We start from the raw sequence: 21854 nt of genomic DNA on the forward strand, positions 1-21854 counted from the left end.
CAGCCTCTGCTTAAAGAGCTCCAAGGAAGGATACTCCACTACACTCTGAGGAAGGAGTGTCTTCCACTGTCAAACAGCCCTCACTGTCAGGAGGTTCCTCCTAATGTTGTGATGGAAGCTCTTTTCTTGCAGCTTGCATCCCTTGCTCTAGTCTCTGGAGCAGCAGAAAACAAGCTTGCTCCGTCCTCAATATGACACCCCTTGAAATATTTAAACAGGGCTATCATATCACCTCTTAACCTTCTCTTCTCCAGACTAAACATCCCCAGCTCCATAAGTCTCTCCTGATAAGGCTTCATGGTTTCCAGGCCCTTCATAATTTTAGTCGCCCTCCTTTGGACACACTCCAGTTTCTCAATGTCCTTTTTGAATTCTGGTGCCCAGAACTGTAGACTATTATTCCAGGTGAAGCTTCAACAAAACAGAATAGAGTGGCACTATGACTTCTCTTGATCTAGACCAGGGGTCGGCAACCTCCGGCCCGCGGGCTGGATCCGGCTCCCAGAGGCCTTTGTTGCGGCCCCCGGGGGCGGTTGCCGCCGCCGCCACCGGGCAAAAAAATAACGGCGCCCAGAGCGGCAAAAAGCCGCACTGGGCGCCGCCATTTTTCGCCCAAAATGGCGGCGCCCAGAGGCGAAGACTCGCGCGACCTCAAACAAGGTCGTGCAAGACTTCGGCCTCCAGGAGGCCTGATGCGGCCGAAGGAGCCCTCAAAGAGGGCTCCGACGACGGCATCGGGCCTCTGGAAGGCCTGCTGAAGCTGTCGGAGCCCTGTTCGAAGGCCCCGGCGATGGCATCGGGCCTCCAGGAAATGGCAGCAGTGGCAGCTTTTTTTGGTGCTTCCTCTCAAAGGAACGCCAAGAGAAATCAGGCTTTGAACAATATCATTAAGACATTTGTGTATGGAGCTTATGCCATCGGCTTTTAATTTGGCTTCCCTCTATCCGGTTTAAATTTTGATATTATCAGACAGGTTTTGCTGCCTAATTTGCCACCCGAATACATCCCGGGTCAATCCCAAGAGCGCTCCGTCAGCCATTTTTTCAAGTTGGAAAACTCCTGGATCTGAAAAGAGCCTGGAGGAGCACCTCTGGAAGCAGGGATGGACCCAGGATGCATTCGGGTGGCAAATTACGCGGCAGAAACTGTCTGATAAGATCAGGATGCTGCTGGAATTAAGATTTAATCCAGATAGAGGGAAGACGAATTAAAACGCTATGGGATAAGCTCCTCTGTCGGTCAGTTTTTCTGGCTTAAAATCAGGCAAAGTTATCCCATTGAAATCTATACAGATTCTTGATCCCTGGGTTCAAGCATCCAGACTGGAAATACTCTTTAAAAAATATTACAAAAAGCAAAGCTTGATTTTGCCGTTTTATACAAGGAATGCCGCTTTAATATCCATTCTATTCAATGGTACTTGAGCTTCCATTGACTTTGGTATCTCCATGGGATCCTGGAACCAAACCCCAGCAGACCTCACTGCTGACATTGTCACCATTTTCGTTGTGGTGCCTTTTGATCCCTTTTGACGTGGTGCATTTTCTTAGCCCCATCTGTTCCTGGTTGTCTCCTCAGCACATCCCACAGCCGCCATTTGCCATATTTCCCTCCTTATCCATCCAGCCTTTAGGGCAAGTAGTTATCCCTGCTGGGATTTTGCACGTTCTTTGGCATAATTTTCCTTGCTTCATCCTTTACATCCGTTGTTTCATGCCCCTAGTTTTACCCTCAATTTATCCATGGTTCATATCAAAATCCATAATTTTGGCTGCCAAACTGCCCTTGACTTATACATGAGGTTGATTTATTGCCAAGTCTATATCATACATTCCAACTCATCTGCTCAGTGTTTTATATATGTACCGTCTTGGATACTTCAACTCTCATGTACAGTTCACCCTAAACAGTGTGTACCTGTGTTTCTTGTTTTCCGTAGTGGTAGAATTCAAAGACATAGTTGCGTTAGTACAAGTAATCTGTGTGCAAAGGGAACTTGTACCGCCCTTGAAACTAACTGAAAGAAGTTGGCAGCATAAGCTTTCATAGGCATGTTTTGGGCCTTAGCCTGAAAAATGGTGCTAAAAAGATCCCTTTGTGTGCTGTGTTTGTTGTGTATCTTTCCTAGAAAAGGCCTGGATAAAAACAGTTTTTTTCTTAAACCATTTATTTCCAGAAATGTATTATGGAATAGTTTCTTTGGGAAATGTATAGGAAAAGGTGTTTACAGCCCTAAAATCATTTGTACATAAGTATCAGATCATGACAATTCCTATTCAGGGCTTCCTTTTGGTTCATTGCATGCCAATAAGTGCTTTCTATCTGCTTGACGCCATGGAGAGCAAAATAATGGAGACAAAATAGTCTCCTGTTTTACTAATGCTGATCTCTTCCACTGTTGGATTTAGGCAATTGTAATTTCGAGTTTGACTGGCAAAACCAAGGAGGTTCCTTATAGCTCAGGGGTTTCTTACAGTTTAGGGCCTTGTAGCCCCATTTTGTTTTAAAAGAAAAACGTTTTTAAGTTCACTTTGTAATTATATTCTGAATAAAAGTATACTTTTAATATATCAGACATGATAGTTTTATGCCAAAGGGTTATCAGCTATTCCTCCTAATTTGGTGTCATCCGCAAATCTGATAAGCAGGCCTTCCGTTCTTCTATTCATACAGGGAAATACGGTCCTTCAAAAAGCCTGGATCCAAGCTGTATAGGGTTTTACAGGTCAAAACCAGCATTTTGAATTGTGTCTAGTAGCATATGGAGAGATGAGACTTTTATTAGTAATTGAAAAAAGATTTCTAATCCTAGAGTCCGAAGTGATCCCAAGGCATCCAGTCCAACCCCCTTCTTCTGCCATGCAGGAACTCTCAATCAATGCATCCCCAAAGACAGATGACCATCCAGCTTCCGTTTAAAGACCTCCAAAGAGGGAAACTCCATCACTCTCTATTGAGGGAGTGTCTTCCACTGTGGAACAGCCCTTACTGTCAAGAAGTTCCTCCTAATGTTGAGGTGGAATTTCTTTTCCTGACCTTGCCTCCATTGCCCTGTCTTGTTCTCAGGAGCAGCAGAAAACAAGCTTGCTCCCTCCTCAATATGACATCCTTTCAAATGTTTAAACAGGTTTATCATATCACCCCTTAACTGTCTCTTCTCCAGGCTAAACATACCCAGCTCCCTGAGTCATTCCTCATAGAGCATGGGTTCCAGACCCTTCACCATTTTGGTTGCACCCCTTTGGACACACTCCAGCTTTTCAACATCCTTTTTGAATTTTCGGTCCCAGAACTGGACACAGGATTACAGTGTTACCCCGGGATACGAATGCGCCGCCTTACGAAATTTCCGGGTTACGAAAAAATCCAATTGAAAAAAACTGTTCCGGGTTACGAAGGTTATTTCGGGTTACGAAAGAAATTTTGGTGCTTTTCGGCGCTTTTTCGCACCAAATCGCGGCTTTTCCCCATTAGCGCCTATGGGGTTTCGGCTTGCGAAAGCCTTTCGGGTTACGAAAGCGGCGGCGGAACGAATTATTTTCGTAACCCGGGGTAACACTGTATTCCAGGTGGAGCCTGACCAAAGCAGACTAGAGCGGCACTATTACTTCCCTTGATATATTTCTATAGATGCAGCCTAGAATCACTTTGGCCTTTTTAGCTGCTGCATCGCACCATTGACTCATGTTCAACTTGTAGTCTACTGGGACTCCTAGATCTCTTTCACATGTAGAAGTCTCTCATTCAGCCGGGTGTCCCTCATAATCCTATATCTGTGTGTTTAATTTTATTCTACCCAAGTGTAGTACCTTACATTTCTCTGTATTAGCTACTCCCCCTAATTTGGTGTCACCTGCAAATTTGATAAGTATGTCTTCTATTCTTTTATCCAAGTCATTGATAAAGATGTTGAATAGCGCTGGCCCCAGGACAGAGCCCACTGGACACCCCACTGGTCACTTCTCTCCAGGATGAAGAAGATGAGGAGCCACTGCTGAGCACTCTTTGGGTCAACCAGTTACAAATCCATCTAACTGTCGCATTTTACAAGCTTGTTTGCAAGAATATTGTGGGGGACATTGTCAAAGGCCTTACTGAAATCATGACATGTTTCATCCAGAGCATTCCCTTCATCTACGAAGCTGGTATTTTATCCAAAAAAGAGATAAGATTGGTCTGGTGTGACTTGTTTTTGAGAAACCCATGTTAACTTTTTGCAATTGGTTGTGTAGTCACACACTACAAAAGAAACTCAGGTTTGCTACAGCAGGTATCCACTCCAAAGGGGCCAAGAGACAATCCCAACGTCTGATTAAACTGTTTCATACCAACCCCCCCCAAAAAAAACACTTTGTTTCTAGAAAACATAAATTTCATTTTTAGATCTTCAATTAAAAAGGGGTGTGTGTGTGTGTGTGTGTCATAAGTTCACATCTAAAATACATCAAGAAAACCATCACGTGAGGGGAGCTTTTAATGGGTTGGATACCTGTTTGTAAATCCTGTTAAAAGCTCTAACACCAAAGCATCTCTTCCAGAATGAATCATTTTCAAAAGCCTACTGTCCCCCCCCCCCCCCCCCCCCCCTTTTTTTTTTTTTTTTTTATTTTTTTTTCAAAAAGACGCCGGGAAAGAATTTTGTGTTTATTTTGTTAAAAAATTATTTTTTAAAAAAGAGCTGGATTGCATCTTCATGAAATAAAAGGGCTTTTCAAAAGGAGAGTAGTGTCACGGGAGGAGAACGAATAAATATATTTGCATAAGGCAGGGGAGAAAAAGCAAGATTCGGGTGTGTTTGTTGGGAGCGGGGTTTGAGATCAGGAGAATCAGGGAAGGTGCTTGCGGCCAAAACGGTCTGGAGACCAGGAAAGGAAGGAGGCACTGCAGGGAAAGAGGAGGAAGCCAATGGCTCAAAAATGCTCCATGGAGTGTGTGGGAGCAACACAAATGGGATGCCCAGGGAAGGAGAGGAAGCATTCCTACTTGTACATGGTGCGAGAGAGACGCCATTATTAACCAGGGTCCATCCAAGGGTGGCCATTCCACAGTTAACAAAGTATATCCTGCCCAAACTTGAAATTCATTCCATCCAAAACGGCTGGAAACCATGATCAGTTCATATATACCTAAGGTGAGAAGGTGGAATTGGAGTAATATGGCTTGTGAGCCTAGTTTAAAACATACGCTTTCCAACAATCCCCTCCAAGAGAGAGAGAGAGAGAAACATTCTTTTGTGAAATTGGAAAATTCAGTGTCCATCCCAAGTCGCTGAAAAACCGATATAGTTTTTGGTCCAGTTTTGCCCGAGGCCACGATGTCTGAACTGACAGCAACCTGGTCCTACATATTTGGTACATGATGACCAGCCGACCGCCTTTGCATTCAAGTTACGACTTGCTCCCCGCCACCTGCATGCACACATTTCCAGACGTCTTTAGTGGCTGTCCGCCATGTCAGGGGGAATTGGGGCGCTGGACCTGGAGGGGCACACAAGGGATCAGTTTTAATGGAGACGGAACCAACAGCAAAGGCTTCTGCATCCCGTTGCGCACTACGAGACGGCGTCCCCACCCAAGGGCGGCAGGAGTCGCTGGGCGGGGGGCTCGGTGCTGTGAGTCCTGAGGTGGTCCTTGAGAGACTCCTTGTAGCGGAAGCTGCGCCCGCACTCGGCGCACTGGTAGGGCCGCTCGCCCGTGTGGATCCTCTGGTGCTTCAGCAGGTTCTGCTTCCGGATGAAGCGCTTCCCGCAGACGGGACACTGGAAGGGCCTCTCACCGGTGTGGAGCCGCTGGTGGTTCTGGAGGTGCTCCTTGCGGCTGTAGCACTTGCCGCACTCCTCGCACTTGTAGGGCCGCTCGCCCCGGTGGGTCATCTGGTGCCGCACGAGCCCTGAGTGGCAATTGAAGCTCTTCCGGCACTCGGCGCACTCGTACGGGCGCTCCTGGCCGTGGTGGCTCCGCTGGTGGACCTTCAGGCTCTTCTTCACCCCAAACATCTTCCCGCACTCATTGCAGCCGTGGGGCCGGTCAGCAGGGCCTTGCGGGGCGAAGATGCTCTGGAGCTCACTCTCTAGCTCAAGGGGTTTGGCCGGTCTGCTCCGGGACGGGCTCAGGGGCTGCGGGACGGGGCCGCACTGGCCGGCGTAGGCGTCCATAGCTGCTCCGGCCGCCGGAGGGGGTTCCCCCGGGAACATCGACTCCCTGGGCCTCGCCGGTTCTTCCGGACACGGACGCGACTGCTCCGCTTTGACCGCCATTGCGCCGCCAGCTGGAAGTACAAACCAAGTTCAGTTAGCCAATCCTTGGGAAAAAGAAGCTTGAGGAGAAATTGGGGAGGAAAGTAAAAAGGATGGAAGGAGAAGAGGGAAAAGAGGAAAGAAGGTTTAAGTATGTGTGCAAAGGTATAGAGAAAGTGAAAGAGGGTACAGAGGAAATGAATGAAGAGGAGAGGTGGGAAGAAGTAAGAGGGTTGTAAGAAGGTAAGAGAGAAACCAAAAGGAAGGAATGAATGGAAGTGAGGGAGAAAAGAAAGTGAAAGGCAGAGGATGAAAAGGAAAGGTAGAGAAGGAGAAACAGGACTAAGGTAGGGGAAAGAAAGGAATGATAGCGAGAGAAAAGAAGCGGGGAAAGAAAAGATACTAAAGGAAAGGGTTGAGAAAAGAGTAAAAATGGAAGGGAGGAGAGGAGAACAAGAGAATTGTAAAATATATATTAAGCTTATAGTGAAAAAGGGTCTTTGGGGGACGACGACACATAATCAAATAGAGTTGATTTCTGAGGGTTGATTTAAATCAAATCTACTCTAATGTAAAACTGATTTAAATCAAATCCACCTTGTACCCGCACCAAACTTATCACCCCAGGATTCCATAGCACTGAGCCACGGAAGTTAAAGCGGTGTCAGACTGCATTATTTCTGCAGTGCAGAGGTAGGCAAGGTTTACTTGACCTGCTTGTTTCATTTCAGGCGTGTGCGCATTGTTAGGTTTGGGATGAAAAGTTTGCAGGAGCATGTTGTGTTCCTCCTCTTTGTGGTGGGATAAGAACCGATCCCTACTCTTTCCATGGCATTCCTTTGCCTTTAGTGTGACATTTTCCATGAAAGAAGATCTGTGGTCACTCACTGTTGCCGGGGGCCGTGAGGATGTCCCTCTCGGCCGGATCCCAATGCTCTCGGACGCAGGGCTCCTCTTCTTGCTTAATCCAGGACAGAAAGTCATGCGCAGACATCAGAGCTTCGGTACCTACGCAAAGATAGAGAAAAGACATCCAACAACATTAGGTGCAGAACCACAACATGGACCCTGAAAAGTACCTATTCCAATGGCCCCTCTCCATTCACTGGGTTAGGGACAAAGGATCCCCGTTAATGTGGGAAAAACGTAAATTAAAAACCACTATTCTTTTTACCTAAGAGAACACCTTTATAGTGCCTATATAGTTCCTATACTACTACTACTAATACACTCATCCCTCCACATTTGCAGCTTTGATTATTCATGGATCTGATTAATATCTTCTCTCTAGGAATATCTAAGTTCTCCAGTGCAACTATATGGTCAACTTTAACTAAATGTTGCACTGAAAGACCTAGAGATTATTCTAGAGAGGACACTTCACTAGGCCTTTGTTGCTCCTCCAGTGCAACTCTATGGTCAATGTCTGGCAGAGGACCACAGAGTTCCACTGAATGACCTAAAGCTTGCTAGAGAGGTGTCCTCTCAAGTAAAACTGTTGTGAGCCGCCTTGGGCCCCAACTTGGGAGAAAGGCGGGGTTAAAAATAAAAGTAATAAAATAATTTTAAAAAATAAAAACATAGTGTTTTGTTATTTGTGTTTTTTCCACATTCATGGGGGTCCTATCCCCCTAAACTCAGCGAACGCAGAAGGAGGAGTGTATTATTATTATTATTATTATTATTGCACAGAATGCAGGAAGGATAGTCTTTTGTGTTTTGGGGGGCTCTGTGGCCATGTTCTGGAAGAGTTTGTTCCTGATGTTTCGCCAGCATCTGTGGCTTTGGCATCTTCAGAGAAGGCTGCCATGGAAGAGAGTGGGGCACTGTATATATTCGACTATAAGTCGACCTCATATAAAAGCCAAGGGCAGGTTTTGGGGCCATAATCATTTATTTTATTTATGGTATTTATACCCTGCCCTTCAGCCCTAAAGGCTATCAGAGAGGCTTAATTAATAATTATGGATTTTGATGTAACCCATGGATAAGTCGAGGGTAAAACTTAGGGGCAGGTAATGAAGGATGTAAAGGGTGAAGCCATGGAAAATAATACTTATAAGATTCCAGCGGTCCCATACTAAAAGCGGGATGGATGAGAGAACAGAAGGGGGTCAGTGCTTCCAGGGCAGATTCAACTCTTGCCTTTCACCAAATAGATATACAGTGGGCCCTTGTTATACACTGGTATTTGGCTCCAGGATCCCCATGGATAACAAAATCCGTGGATGCTCAAGTCCCATTAAATATAATGACATAGAAAAATGGTGTCCCTTGCAGTAAATGGAAAATCAAGGTTTGCTATTTGGAATTTATACTTTTTAAGAATATTTTCAAGCCGTGGAGGCTTGAATCCATGGATAAGAAATCAGTGGATAAGGAAGACCAATTGTGTGTACGTGTATATATATCTATGTATCTATGTATCTATATATGCATATGATGAAAGGCAAGAGTTTAATCTGCCTATATATAGTGAAAGGCAAGACTCTCTCTCTCTCTCTCTCTCTCTCTCTCTATATATATATATATATATATATATATGTATTATTACCTTGATTTTGCAATGGCCATTGGCCAAAAGCAATAAAGTATGTATGAATATATATGGAGAAAGGCAAGGGTTTAATCTACCTATATATAGTGAAAGGCAAAAGTGTATACACACACGGGTCCTACAGTATATATAAATATACCCCACTCTCCTCCATGCCAGCGTTCTCTGAAGATGCCAAAGCCACAGACGCTGGCGAAACGTCAGGAACACACTCTTCCAGAGCACAAAAGACTAGAACATGAAAACCCCACAGAAAGCTATGGATGCCGGCTGTGAAAGCCTTTGACGTCACAACGCAGTTCTAGACGGACGCTACAACAAAGTGCCTTTTGAGACCAGACTCAGGTGGAGGATATTGTTCACTGCTTGTTATTTTGTCCATTGTACAGTGACCCTAGAAAGAGATCTTTAACACCTTGCTGACAAACAAAAGTGGGAGCTCTACTGCTGATTCGGTCCCATTCCTTCTGAGTGACACTAATGGCTATGTAACGCTCAGAGTGGCTCCTTTTGCCACGGCTGCAAAAGGGATTAGGAAGAGAGAGTTAAACAAAATTGCCATAAATTGCCAAGGAGACGCCAAGTATTAATTAGATTTCATGATTATATTGCACATGTTTACTAATATCCAGGAAAGGTGTCTCTTCTTCCTTTCGTCCTTTTTAACAGTTAACTATTTCAACTGCACCCTAAAGGTTGGGACATTTTTTGTCCTTTGTATTCGGTGCCTTTTGTTTTAAATGTTTTATACTTTTTGATAAAGCTCTTTTTGTCATGGCCTTTGGCTACTACAATAAACATTAACTGGACTTGCAAAACTGTTGGGTTACAGAACAGATCCCTCCCCGCAGTCCAACCCAGTGATCACCTGCACAGGGATCTGGTGGGATCCCCCTTTCCTCTGGGAAATGTCCTCCACCCGGAAAGGGCTCCTCTTGCTTGATGCGGGTCAAGATGTCCGTTGTGGACATGATGGGTTCTGCGATGGGGAGAGAAGATGACAGTGGGTGAATCTAAGAGATCCTTCCCAAAATGATCCGCTGACCAAAGACAAGATCCATTCTGCCTATTGCTGTTGTTGACATGGGCCTTAAAGTCATCTTGGGTTCCCATGGCCGAGCCAGGATTTGAACCCTGGTCTCCAAAGTTGCAGTCCAAGAACAAAACAACAACATTAGTAGTAAAACAGAGGAAATCATCTTATCCCCACAAGATCTCTATAAAGTCAAGCAGACGAAATCCATTCATTTCTGTAAAGAGAAATATGGAAACCAAGACAAGGAATTATAGTGATCTGATATTGCTCATAGTCTTACATACAAGTCTTCCAGTTTTTGGAAATGATTTTGGGGCAGAGAATATGTTTTTGTTAATAAATGTGTTATTAAATAGTACGAATTATATGATCCATGATTCGTAATCTACTACTTTCTTTTTTGCACCCTTTTTTCCCTCCCACAAAATGACACACAAAGCGAATGCCTTCCATTTAAATTAGAAATGTAATATAAAATTAACAATTCTATTTAAACTAACAATTTAAATTAACTCAATTAAATTAAATGGCGATATTAAGAAACCAAATAGAGAATAAGAAGGAAGTTTTGTTTGTTTTTGAGGGAGGGAGGGAGGTGAGAGAATGGGGTTGTTGTTATATGTTCTTACATATTCATATGCTTGTTTGTGTCTATGTCAACATATGTCCATATCTATTTTGAATAAAAACCTATTAAAATAAACAGGCAAAGGACTCTTCTGTCCCTGCGAATGAACAAAGCGGTTCATATTCCAGTCCTTGTTCAGGGAAAACTCTGAGGATCTGTCGGGGAAAAGGGCACTTTACAGTCAGCCACAAGAGACTGGCGTTGCTTGGTTTTGGCATGGACCAGGTTTCCAAAGCCCACCTCCTCACCTGGGCAAGGAGCCATTCTTCTTAAAGCCTATCGTCTCACCTGGACAGGGATCTGCGGTGATCTCTCGCTCTTTGGCGGCGGTCTGTTGTTGCTCCGGAACACAGGGATCCACTCCCCGTTCGACCCTGGAATGCGACTCTGGCTTGGAAACGCTGACATCTGCTCCTGAGAAAGGAAGGAAGGAAGGAAGGAAAAGAGAGAAAATGAAGACTCAGGGTGCATCCGCACTGCAGACCCTTGGTGTCCACTGGGGTTTGGTTCTAGGACCCACCATGGATACCAAAATCTATGGATGCTCAAGTCCCATTATATACAATTTACTACTGCTGCTGCTGCTGCTGCTGCTACTACAGTGAGTCCTTGGTATCTATGGGGTCTGGTTCCAGAACTCCCATGGATGCTCGAATCCCATTATATACAATGGATGATGATGATGATCATGATGATTATTATTACAGTGAGTCTTTGGTATCTACGGGTCTGGTTCCAGACCCCTATGGATACCAAATCTGTGGATGCTCAAGTCCCATTATATACAATGGATGATGATGATGATGATGATGATGATGATGATGATGATGATGATGATACAGTGGGTTCTTGGTATCTATGGGGTCTGGTTAAAAAAAACCCCATGGATACCAAAATCTGTGGATGCTCAAGTCCCGCTGCTCTAGGCAGCGCTTGTTTCATCTACTAATCTTTGCAGCCCAATCTCACTTTTGTAATCTAATTAATCCAAATAATAAAACGAGAAGAATAGCATGGTCCCAGGGCCACTACGTAAGACATGCCAGCAATGACCTGCTATCTTCAGTTCCAACTCCATGCAGACACAAAGCTTAGATATAAAATTACTATCTTGCCCGATATAAATACTCCATTTTACTTGGCTATACAGGTTTATGCTCAGTAGAACAAAGAGCTGTGATTTCTAAGGCTGCATCTACACTGCAGAATTGATGCAGTTTGATGCCACTTTAACTGCCATGGCTCAATAATGCTGTGGAATCCTAGGATTTGTAGTTTCCTGAAATATTAAGCCTTTTCTCCCTCTGGTGCCACAATAAACTAAAAATCCCAGGATTCCATGGCAGTTAAAGTGGTGTGAATCTGTAATAATTCTGCAGTGTGGCGGCAGCCTAAGCCCCCAATTTAAATCCTGTTTCTGCCATAAACTCCCCAGCCATCCTCATTGCTAGTCCAGCTTCATTTAAAGAGGAGAATGAGAAATACTTGCCTACCTTATAGGCTTGCAGTAATGGTTGCAAATACTATACCCCTGAAAGCCTTCAAAAGCTTCCAAAAGCCTATAGCCAAACAAGCTGATGGTGGTGTTATTATACCTAGGCTTAGCAGGGACTCGTAGTTCTCCTTGACAAGGTTGTTATACAGGTCTTTCTGCCACTCGGCCAAGTTCTTCCATTCCTCGGCAGAGAAATACACAGCGATGTCGACAAATGTCACTGGCATCTGGAAACGGAAACGCAATGAGACAGAATCAAAGGGAAAGTTGCAACCTACGAAGCCCTCTGCAATTTGGGTCCAGGCTGACCAAGGGATCTGGTCCTCCAGGTGAGTCTGCCAGGGATTTGAGACCGTTATGAACGACAACAACAACAATCACAACAACAACGACCTTCGAAGGAGGCTGTTCTCCAAGCAGCAATCGTGAATACAGAACAATTACCTAGATTTACTCAACCATAACTACCATGAGCCCTTGTTATCTGCTGGGTCTGGTTCCAGGACCTTCCATGGATACCAAAATCTACAGATGTTCAAATCCTATTAGATACAATGGGGTATTATTATTATTATTATTATTATTATTACACTGGGCCTTTGGTATCTGCTGGTTCCAGGACCCTTCTATGGATACCAAAATCCATGGCTGCTCAAGACCCATTAAATACAATGTATCACCATCATCATCATCATCATCATCATCATCATCAGTTAATACACTGGGCCCTTGGCATCTGCTGGGGTTTGGTTCCAAGACCTTTCTCTGGATACCAAAATCCATGGATTCTCAAGTCCCATTAGATACAATGGGGTATTATCATCATTATCATTATCATTATTATTACTACTGTGGGTCAATGGTATCCACTGGGGTTTGGTTCCAGGACCCCCCATGGATGGCAAAATCCGTGAATGTTCATGTCCCATTAAATACAACGGAGTAGTAAAATGGTGTCCCTTATATAAAATGGCAAAATCAAGGTCTGCTTTCTGGAATGTATATATGTTTAGAGTATTTTCCAGCCACGGAGGATTCAATCTGTGGATAAAGAACCCTTGGACCGGCTGTACTATTCTTGGCTTAAAATGCATTTGGCTTTGAACTCAGCTTTGTTGTTCCATACTTGGAGGAAGCTGGGATACAGATTAAATAAATGGAAATGATTTAAAAAATGGAAACAGTAAAGAAAAACATTTAACAAATACCAAACAATAAATACGACTAGATATCATTCGTCTTGGAGCGCTGAGGTCTGGATTTCGCTGCATATTTCCAGGATGCTTCCCTTTCATTTTAAGGAGGACAATTCAGTTTTTGGCAAACCCGCATTCACAGATGGGTTGTCCAGTGTTGAAATGTCTGACCGTAAGTCCAAGTGGGTTGTTGTTGGTTGTATCTGATGTGATGCTGGGTTAACAAAGTCGATAAATGGAACCCACTTATTTATGAACCCTTCCTGGCCCTTTTCTCCTGTGCAACAGTTTATTGTGTAAGAAAGCTTTTCTAGGAGCCCTAGGTCCCAAACTCTTTCCCACCAAAGGTCCAAATTAACCACACCAGTTTTCCAGCCTTTGGCCATTTCCAAACAGATGGCCGTTATAAGAAAGTCCTGAGTTGGTACCTAAATACATAGAAAGTAAGAGCACACCTGGGCAGAAGGTAATAGTTTAGTTCATGATTAAAGAAATTTACTGTGGAACTGAATGCCAGAATGAATGAATGAATGAATGACCCTCAAGCCACAGATGCAGGACTGATCCCTTCGCATCACAGCCTTGGCAGCATTTGGAGGAGACATTTCTCACCATTTTGGCTAGTTAACTCAGATCTGTTATTCCATATCGGGAAAAAGCTGGTCAGCCCTTTGTATCCATGGATTTTTTCAATCCACAGATTCAAGTTTGAAAATATTCCAAAAAATAATAATAGAAAATCCAGTAAGCCAACTTTGATTTTGCTATTTTATATAAGGGACACCATTATATGCATCACAGTCAGCCCTCCTTATCCACGGATCGCTTTTATCCACAGATTCAAGCATCTGCGGTTTGAAAGTGTTTTAAATATATATCATTTTGACATTTTATATATTTTCTATGCCATTGTATTGAATGAGACTTGAGCATCTATGGATTTTGTTATCAAAGGGGGGTCCTGGAACCAAGCCCCAGCGGATAACAAGGGTCCACTGTAGTAATGATAGATAATAATACCCCATTGTATCTAATGGGGCATAAGCATCCATGGATTTTGGTATCCACTGTATATTTAATAGGACTTGAGCACCTATGGATTTTGGTATGCCTTGGGGGGGGGGTCCAGGGAGACCAAGGGACCCGTGTAAATCCAATATCTGGAAGAGGACGGGTCCCCGTCATCCTGCGTCCTCCTCCTCCTCCCCCAAACCCTAAATTACCTTAGGGATTTCTCCCTTGGCGCCGGGGGGCAGTCGCAGGACCCAGAAGTTCCGGTTCTTGAGCAGGTTCTCCATGTTCTCCAGCCTCCTCTGGAGCAGACCGTACTCCTGGATGAGGGTCCCCAGCACGGCCCACTTGCTCTCCAGCTGGTTCCCGAACTCCATGGCGGTCTTCTCGCAGTCCAGCAGCTTCTTCTCGGCGTTCCCGGAGCGCCCTTCCAGGCTGAGCAGCCGCGCGGCCAGCAGGTCGATCTTCCTCTCCACGGCTTGGACGGTGGCCACCACGCTCCAGAGGGAGGCCTCCGCCGAGTGCAGCTGGGCCTCCCTCATGTGGGTCAGTTCGGGGACCAGTGGGGGCTGGAGGGGCATCAGGTGCTGCGCTTCCACGTTCCATTCCTGGATCTGGAGGCGGAGGAAGAGAGCCGTCAAGCGACCGGAGCCTTTTCCCAAGCGGCCAAAGCGCCACCATTTCAATCGCAAAATTCTGCAGAATTATAACCATCTGCAGAGCTGCAAAATTTTGCAGAACCATAACATTCTGCAAAGTCAGAAAAATCATTGTGGGTTCTCCGCTGCAAAAATGTAAAGCAATGTATGTGAACTCTTTGAATTAAATTAGCATAGATCATAAAATGGTCAAACCTATCTCACGCATCTTCAGAATGGCAGAAAAATGCTGTTATTGCATTTCATGGATATTTGCCACTTTGATCGCTTGGAGAAGTGAGATATTTATTATTATTATTATTATTATTATTATTATTATTATTATTTGCAGCTTAATATGTGTATTTTATGTAAAGATTGTGCTTTAACTATGTGCAATCCTGCTGCCTCATGGACATCTGCTTTTGTTGACACTGTTGTAGTTGTTGCTGTGTGCTTTCAAGTCATGTCTAACTGAAGAGGAGTCAGACTTAAGTCAACTTCTGCCTAAGGTGAACCTATCATGGGATTTGCTTGGAAAGATTTGTCCAGAGGGGGTTTGCCATGGCCTTCCTTTGAGGCTGAGAGAGTGTGACTTGCCCAAGGCCACCCAATGGGTTTGCATGGGGGAGCAGCAGGGATTCAAAGCCTGGTTTTCCAGCATCCTGGTCCAATGCTCAAACCACTCTGCTACCTTGGCTCTCTTAATCTCTCCCCAAACTAGGAATCCCAGGCACCCCTAACATGGAGCCATGGCTGTTAAAGCGAGGTCAACCCGCATTCTTCCTGCAGTGCAGAAGCAGCCAGCCAAGGCCAGCCATCCCACTGAACTCCAGGGCAGCAGCCATGGCCCTTAAAAGCAGTGTCCAGCCGCCTTCTTTCTCCCTGCGGGGCAGAGCCAGCCCCGAAGGGCCTCCTCCGCCAGGACCAGCCTCTGGGCCAGAAGCAGCAGCAGCAGCGCTTCCCTGCTGGCCCCAGAACCCCCCCCCCTCCTTGGGCACAGCTCTGCAGGGGGCAAAAAGGGGCGAAATCGCAGAGTCTTCTTACCCAATTGCCTCTGTTGTTGCAAAAACAGCCCAAAGAGCCATTGGCATTTTGTGCCTCCTCCTCCTCCATTGCCCCCCCCCCGCCTCCCTTGAAAGGCCCTTTCCGACCGATGCCCCCCCAAGGAAACCCAGTGGAGCCCCCCCCGGCCCCATCTGGGGCCCCAGAGAGGCCTTTGGAGGTGGGGTGGAGGGCCTGCCAGGATCAGAGCCTAATCCCCCAAAACAACCCTCTCCTGGGGGGGGGGGGGGGAGGCAAGGCCAGAGATCTGTGGGTCCAGTGGAAGGGCTCCCTCCCCAGGGCCCCCCTCTCCATTTGGGGGGGGGCTTCCAAAACTCCCTCTCCTTTTTTGGGGGAGTCTCAGAGAGAAGGACCCTTGGAGGGCATCTGGGGGGCTGGGAAAGTAGACCCTCCCAAAGGAGGAAACCAGTGTCCCCCCCCCTATTCCCATCCTAACCCAAAAAAGGGGGCCACCATCCCCCTTAAGAGGCAGAGAGAGAGCCCTTGCTTGGCCCCAAAGGGGTTTCTCAGCCCATTGCAGACCCCCCTCTTCCTTGGGGAGCCCCCCCAATCCCTGGCCCCCTCACCTGAGCTGGGCCCCACTCCGCCATGGCCCCCCAAAACAGGCCAGAAGAGCCCGGAAGGCGAGGAAGGCTAAGGCTAAGGGCCTGGCGCAGCGCCGCAGCAGCAGCAGCAGCAAGGGTTACATGGGAGGAAGCCCAGATGGCGACAGTGTAGCAGCGCCTGCGAACCAGTTGGGTCCCAGCAGAAGGAAGGAGCCACACACGAAGAAGAAGACGCTTAGCAACAGCGCCACCTGCTGCCACACAGCGGCACTACAGAGAAAGAACTCGCTTTAGCACCGGCCCTGCCTCAAGGCTATGGAATTCTGGGAGTTGGAGTTTGTTGTGGGCCCGGAGTCCCTGCCCTCAGAAGGGTTGGGGTGCTCCAAAAGGGTTTTTTTTTTTGTGGTGCCTCCTCCTTACTCATGGGAAGGGTTGACACGTGTTCTGGGACATGTGGAGAAGGGCCAGACACGCATGTCTAAGGGTTGTGTGGGGATGGTGGGTTCCACCTTCCTTGGAGAAACCTTAGAGACAGGTTTTTAGTTTGGGTAAGAGCCCCCCCCCCCCCAATTCTTGCATTCTTTGCAAGTCCAAATAAAGGCACTTTTCCACCTCAGTCTTTGGGGGATCTCTTTATTTACTGGAGGACAATAACATCCAAAATCCACCAGACAGGGATGCCTTTATGGGGACAACTAAAATGCACAAAATACACCATGCAAGCATTCTGAAGCCCCACTGGTTTCCTCTTCGTCAGGCAAAGGCCTTGAAAACCATACAGGATGGGGAAAAACATTCTGCATAGTTTTTGATAGATTTGCCAGATGAAAAAGAGGGCCATGGATCTTCCAAAAGTGTCCCCGTTTTGTGGATTTGGGGTGTTATTGTATTTTGCTATTCACTGGAGCTTTTAAAGCTTGTGACATGTATTCTGTGCATTTTGGTAGCTCCAATCTAGACGTCCCTATTTGGTGGGTTTGGGGGAATTGTCACACTTTGCTATATGGCCAACACAGCTACCCCTGGATATGTTTTATGTATTGCATTGATACTCTATTTTTCCTCTCCTGGGATCCTTTCCATCCGCTGGAAGATCTTGACCGCCGACCGGAGACTGGACATCATGGCAAGGCCTGAGCCGGGTTTGATTTGGCTGACCCTAAATGAAATAATCCTCATTCTATCCCGCCTCTCCAATAGGATCGACAGGATTGCTTCTGGTCTCAAAAGCTTTTGCTTTTGCAGTTTGAAAAACCCTGGGTTTCCTTTCCTGGGGCGGTCAGTGCGCCATAGAGACCTGAGGCCCCAAAGATGCTCCCATTTTACAGATGGAAACAGCAAGGCCAAGGACAGAGACCCAAAGCTGGGCCTGAAGTCCAGGGAAAGACTAGGCCTGCTGCATCTGCAAGGCAGAATTAAGGCAGGCTGCAGCCACACTGCAGAAATAAGCCAGTTTGGCACTGCTTTTCAGTATCCTGGCTCAAGGCTATGGAATTCTGGGAGTTGGAGTTTGTTGTGGGCCCAGAGCAAAGCTTAAGGAAGGAAGACCCCACAACAAACTCCAACTCCCAGAATTCCATAGCCTTGAGCCAGGAAACTGAAAAGCAGTGCCAAACCAGGTTAACCTTTAGCTGGCATGGCTCCATCCTATGGAATCCTGGGATTTGTTGTTTTCTGGGGTACTTTAGCCTCCACTGTCAGGGAGGCCCTGGTGCCACTGCAAACTACAAATCCCAGACTCAGGTTGGGGAGGAGTAACTTAATTCCCACGTTCCTCTCCTTCCTGCTTTCAAGGTTTCAGTTCATCCCAGGCAAGAAAGGGTTAAGCCCTGGCTTTGGTTCTGAAAATGAGGCTGATGAGGCGGAAGTGGGCGGGGAAAGGGCTCCTATTGGTCGCAGCCCACATCCGGCTGCTCTTTCCTGCAGAGACTGAGGATTGCGAAGCGGCGCCACCTGCCGGCCGGAGGGGGCATTGCACTCAGCAGCTCCAATGGCCTCAAGACCAGGATTGGCAGCATTTTGGGGGGCAGTTACTTTTTAAATTGCAATCTACATTTTCCATCCTCATGGACCTAAATATTTGGCTGAGTCATAAAAATAAAATAACAATAAAAACACAACGACAGGGAGCTGTCTCAGTTTCTTTATGGGCTCCATTAACCAAGTATACAAATGGAAGTCATTAAAGATGAACGTACAAGGCCATTTATTGCCTTCTCTGCCAAAGACTGCTGGTGCCTCCTAAAAAACTACAAATCCCACAGAATGTTTCAGAGCCACCTCTGAGTCTTCCTTGCCTAGGAAAAACCTCGTTAAATCATAACCAGGGCAGTTAATTTGGGGTCAAACTGGATTGGTCACCAGTGGTCAGACTTCATCCTCTGTTCCCTTCTCTGTTGGAGTTCCCCAGGGCTCTGTTCTGGGTCTCCTTCTGTTTTCTCTCTACACACTGTCCTTAGGTAAACTCATCAGCTCCCTCCAGTCCATCTGCCTTGGTCCAGGCCTCGGAGGCAGAGAGGAACTGCTGGACCTCTTACCCTTTCCCTCCACCTTTCCCTTCTTCTCCTTCTGTGTCATGTCTTTTTAGATTGTAAGCCCGAGGGCAGGGAACCGTCTAACTAAAAAGATTGCATGTACAGCGCTGTGTAAATTTACAGCGCTTCATAAATAAAGGGTAATAATAATAATAATAATAATAATAAATTCACATTCGAGACTCTCATATTTGCCTCGCGCGATTACAGCGGCAGATCGCCAGGGGGCGCGCGAGGCTCTTTTCCAGCCCAGCGTGTTCCCTCTTTGCGCATGCGCTGCTGTTGGTAGCTGCCAGCCCAGCACGCTCCACTTTTGCGCATGCGCTGCTGCTGCTGGCAAACTGCGGGAATCCTCGCCGCTTCTGGGCTTCTATGTCCTGCAGCGCCATCTGCTGTCCGACGAGTCTCGCTGCAGTGCCTCCTAGTGTCTAATTTATGGGTTTTAAAGGGGTCTTCTTAGGCAAGGAAGACTTCAGAGGTGGTTGTGCCACTTCCTTCCTCTGAAATGTCTCGCCTGCAGCACTTAGCATTCCCTTGGCAGCCCTCTGAAGCATTCCGGGGCATCTGTAGTTTTTTTAGGAGGCACCTGCACTCTTTGGCAAAGAAGGCAATAATGGCCTTGTAGAACTACAAATCCCAGGATTCCATACCAAGGAGCTGTGGCAGTTAAAGCAGTATGAAAACTGTATTAAATCTGCAGTGTAGATGCAGCCTAGGCATCACAAGTCTCTTTCCAGGGGATGATGGGAGCTGTAGTCCTGCTTGAGAAATGTTGCTTTTGCAATAATAATAATAATATTCATGTAAAAAACAGGGGAGGAATCAGAAAGCAAGAACTAATAAAGTCAGCAAGGCTTTGGGAAAGTTCTTCTTTTTGGACTGTCGCTCCCAGAATCCCCTAGCCAGCTAGTTAGGGGATTCTGGTAGTGACAGTCCAAAAAGGCACATTTTCCTCATGCTCTGGGGAAAGGATGATTAGTTCTTCTATGTCCTTTCAAGGCGCCTGGGAGTCCTATGGCGAACCAAGGAATTTCACAGGGTTTGCTCATTTCTTTCTTTATTGCATTTATAGCCCACCTTTCTTCCAAACCTGTGTCTTCTTGAGCAAGGAATAGACTCAAGTTTGCCAGTTCCTCCTGAAATAGAGCCTGGTCTTTGTTGATGGTTTCCCATCCAAGGACTAACCAGGGCTGACCTCACTTAGCTTCCAAGGCCAGGCAGGCTCTGATAAGGCCTTTTGGGGTGTTTATGCAGGTTATGATAGGCAGTGTTGTGTAATGGTTTGAGCATTCGACTGTGACTCTGGAAAACCTTGCCCAACAATGCACCTTGAGTTGTGCATTGTCATTTGCTTGGCGCAAGGGTTGCGCAGGGCCATGGCTGCGTAGTCCAGCATCCACCATCAACCCTGACCTGGGAAGCCAGCCCTGGTGTGTTGAATTTGCTTCTTCATTGGTCACTTTGTCCAAGCGTTCTGCTCCTTTTCAGTCTTAAAATGGATGTAAATACATTCAGATTTTTATTTTTGTTTAGATCCTGGAGGCAATAAAAGAATTTAACAAACAACAAGCACACCTGGGGCCAGCATCCAGCGACACATGCAAGCACAGGCCCCTCCTTCTCTATACATCACACACATCTTGGCTGGGGCTAGGGTCACAGGACCCCCGCAAACATGGAAAACACCACAAACAAAAAACTACTCTTTCTTAACCTAACAGAACATCTCTCTAAGAATCTCTAGATCCTCCATCTTAACTCTATGGCCAACCTTTGGCAAAAGGTGGGTTTCTTGCATAATGTGTGAAAGAGCCTTTTAATTGATGTACAGTTCCAGCATGGCTATGGCTATGGCAGGCGCTTCCGTCCCGTCTATGGAAACGTGGTGCAATCAATGGGTGGACAGGAGTGCAAAACGCAATGCCAACCCTGGGATGCATGGTAGTTCAAACTACTCAAACCTCTCTCTTAATGCTTTTGTGCTCCATGCCAATGATTACATAGCCTTAAGTGAATGCCATGAGGGTTACAATGAGTCAACAGTGCGATGCAGCAGCTAAAAAGGCCAATGCAATTTTAGGCTGCATCAATAGAAGTATAGTGTCTAGATCAAGGGAAGTCATAGTGCCACTATATTCTGCTTTGGTCAGGCCCCACCTAGAATATTGTGTCCAGTTCTGGGCCCCACAATTCAAAAAGGACAATGAGAAACTGGAGCCATGTGTCCAAAGGAGGACAACTAAAATGGTGAAGGGTCTGGAAACCATGAAGCCCTATAAGGAAAGACTTAGGGAGCTGGGGATGTTTAGCCTGGAGAAAAGAAGGTTAAGAGGTGATATGATAGCCCTGTTTAAATATTTGAAGGGATGTCATATTGAAGAGGGAGCAAGCTTGTTTTCTGTTGCTCCAGAGAACAGGACCCGGAACAATGGATGCAGGCTCCAGGAAAAGAGATTCCACCTGAACATCAGGAGGACCTTCGTGAGAGTAAGGGCTGTTTGACAGTGGAACGCACTCCTTCCTCTGAGGGTGATAGAGTCTCTTTCCTTGGAGGTCTTCAAACGGAGGCTGGATGGCCATCTGTCGGGGATGCTTTGATTTGGATTTCCTGCATGGTAGAAGGGGGTTGGACTGGATGGCCCTTTCGGTCCCTTCCAACTCTACAATTCTATGATCTTTTGAGCAGCTGTGATTTAAGAAACAACTTGGGTTGTTTGCACAAAGCATCCTCTACAGGAAGAAAACACTGCAATACTGAAGCGATTTTACAATCCATCCTATCTACATTTGAGTCTGTCCTGCTAGGAATTACAACATTGATGGCTCAATCTGTTTTTCACTTGAATACGTAACATACACCAGCTTTGCCCGACTGTTCCCTTTAAGTCTGTTCTTATTGTCGGGAGTGATGGAT

At 46.1% G+C, this 21854-nt stretch overlaps 1 protein-coding gene across 2 annotated transcripts; it reads right to left on the reverse strand.

Annotated features, from left to right (window-relative positions):
* Nucleotides 1–4613: 4613 nt before the first annotated feature.
* On the reverse strand, nucleotides 4614–16622 carry LOC121933138 (protein ZNF783-like). Of its 2 annotated transcripts, XM_042472477.1 has the most exons (8): nucleotides 16428–16622; nucleotides 14371–14772; nucleotides 12052–12178; nucleotides 10745–10870; nucleotides 9661–9771; nucleotides 7124–7243; nucleotides 5776–6267; nucleotides 4614–5477 (listed from the first exon to the last, which is right to left on the reverse strand). In XM_042472477.1, exons 1-8 carry the CDS (start codon nucleotides 16449–16451, stop codon nucleotides 5383–5385), a joined length of 1497 nt encoding a protein of 498 aa, XP_042328411.1. In that variant the 5' UTR covers nucleotides 16452–16622; the 3' UTR covers nucleotides 4614–5382. The 2 variants fall into 2 exon arrangements, with proteins under 2 accessions (XP_042328411.1, XP_042328410.1); XM_042472476.1 differs by having other exon boundaries at nucleotides 4614–6267; nucleotides 16428–16621.
* Nucleotides 16623–21854: the final 5232 nt, after the last annotated feature.

This window comes from Sceloporus undulatus, chromosome 6 (genome assembly GCF_019175285.1).
Source record: "Sceloporus undulatus isolate JIND9_A2432 ecotype Alabama chromosome 6, SceUnd_v1.1, whole genome shotgun sequence".
NCBI classification, from domain to species: Eukaryota; Metazoa; Chordata; class Lepidosauria; order Squamata; family Phrynosomatidae; genus Sceloporus; species Sceloporus undulatus.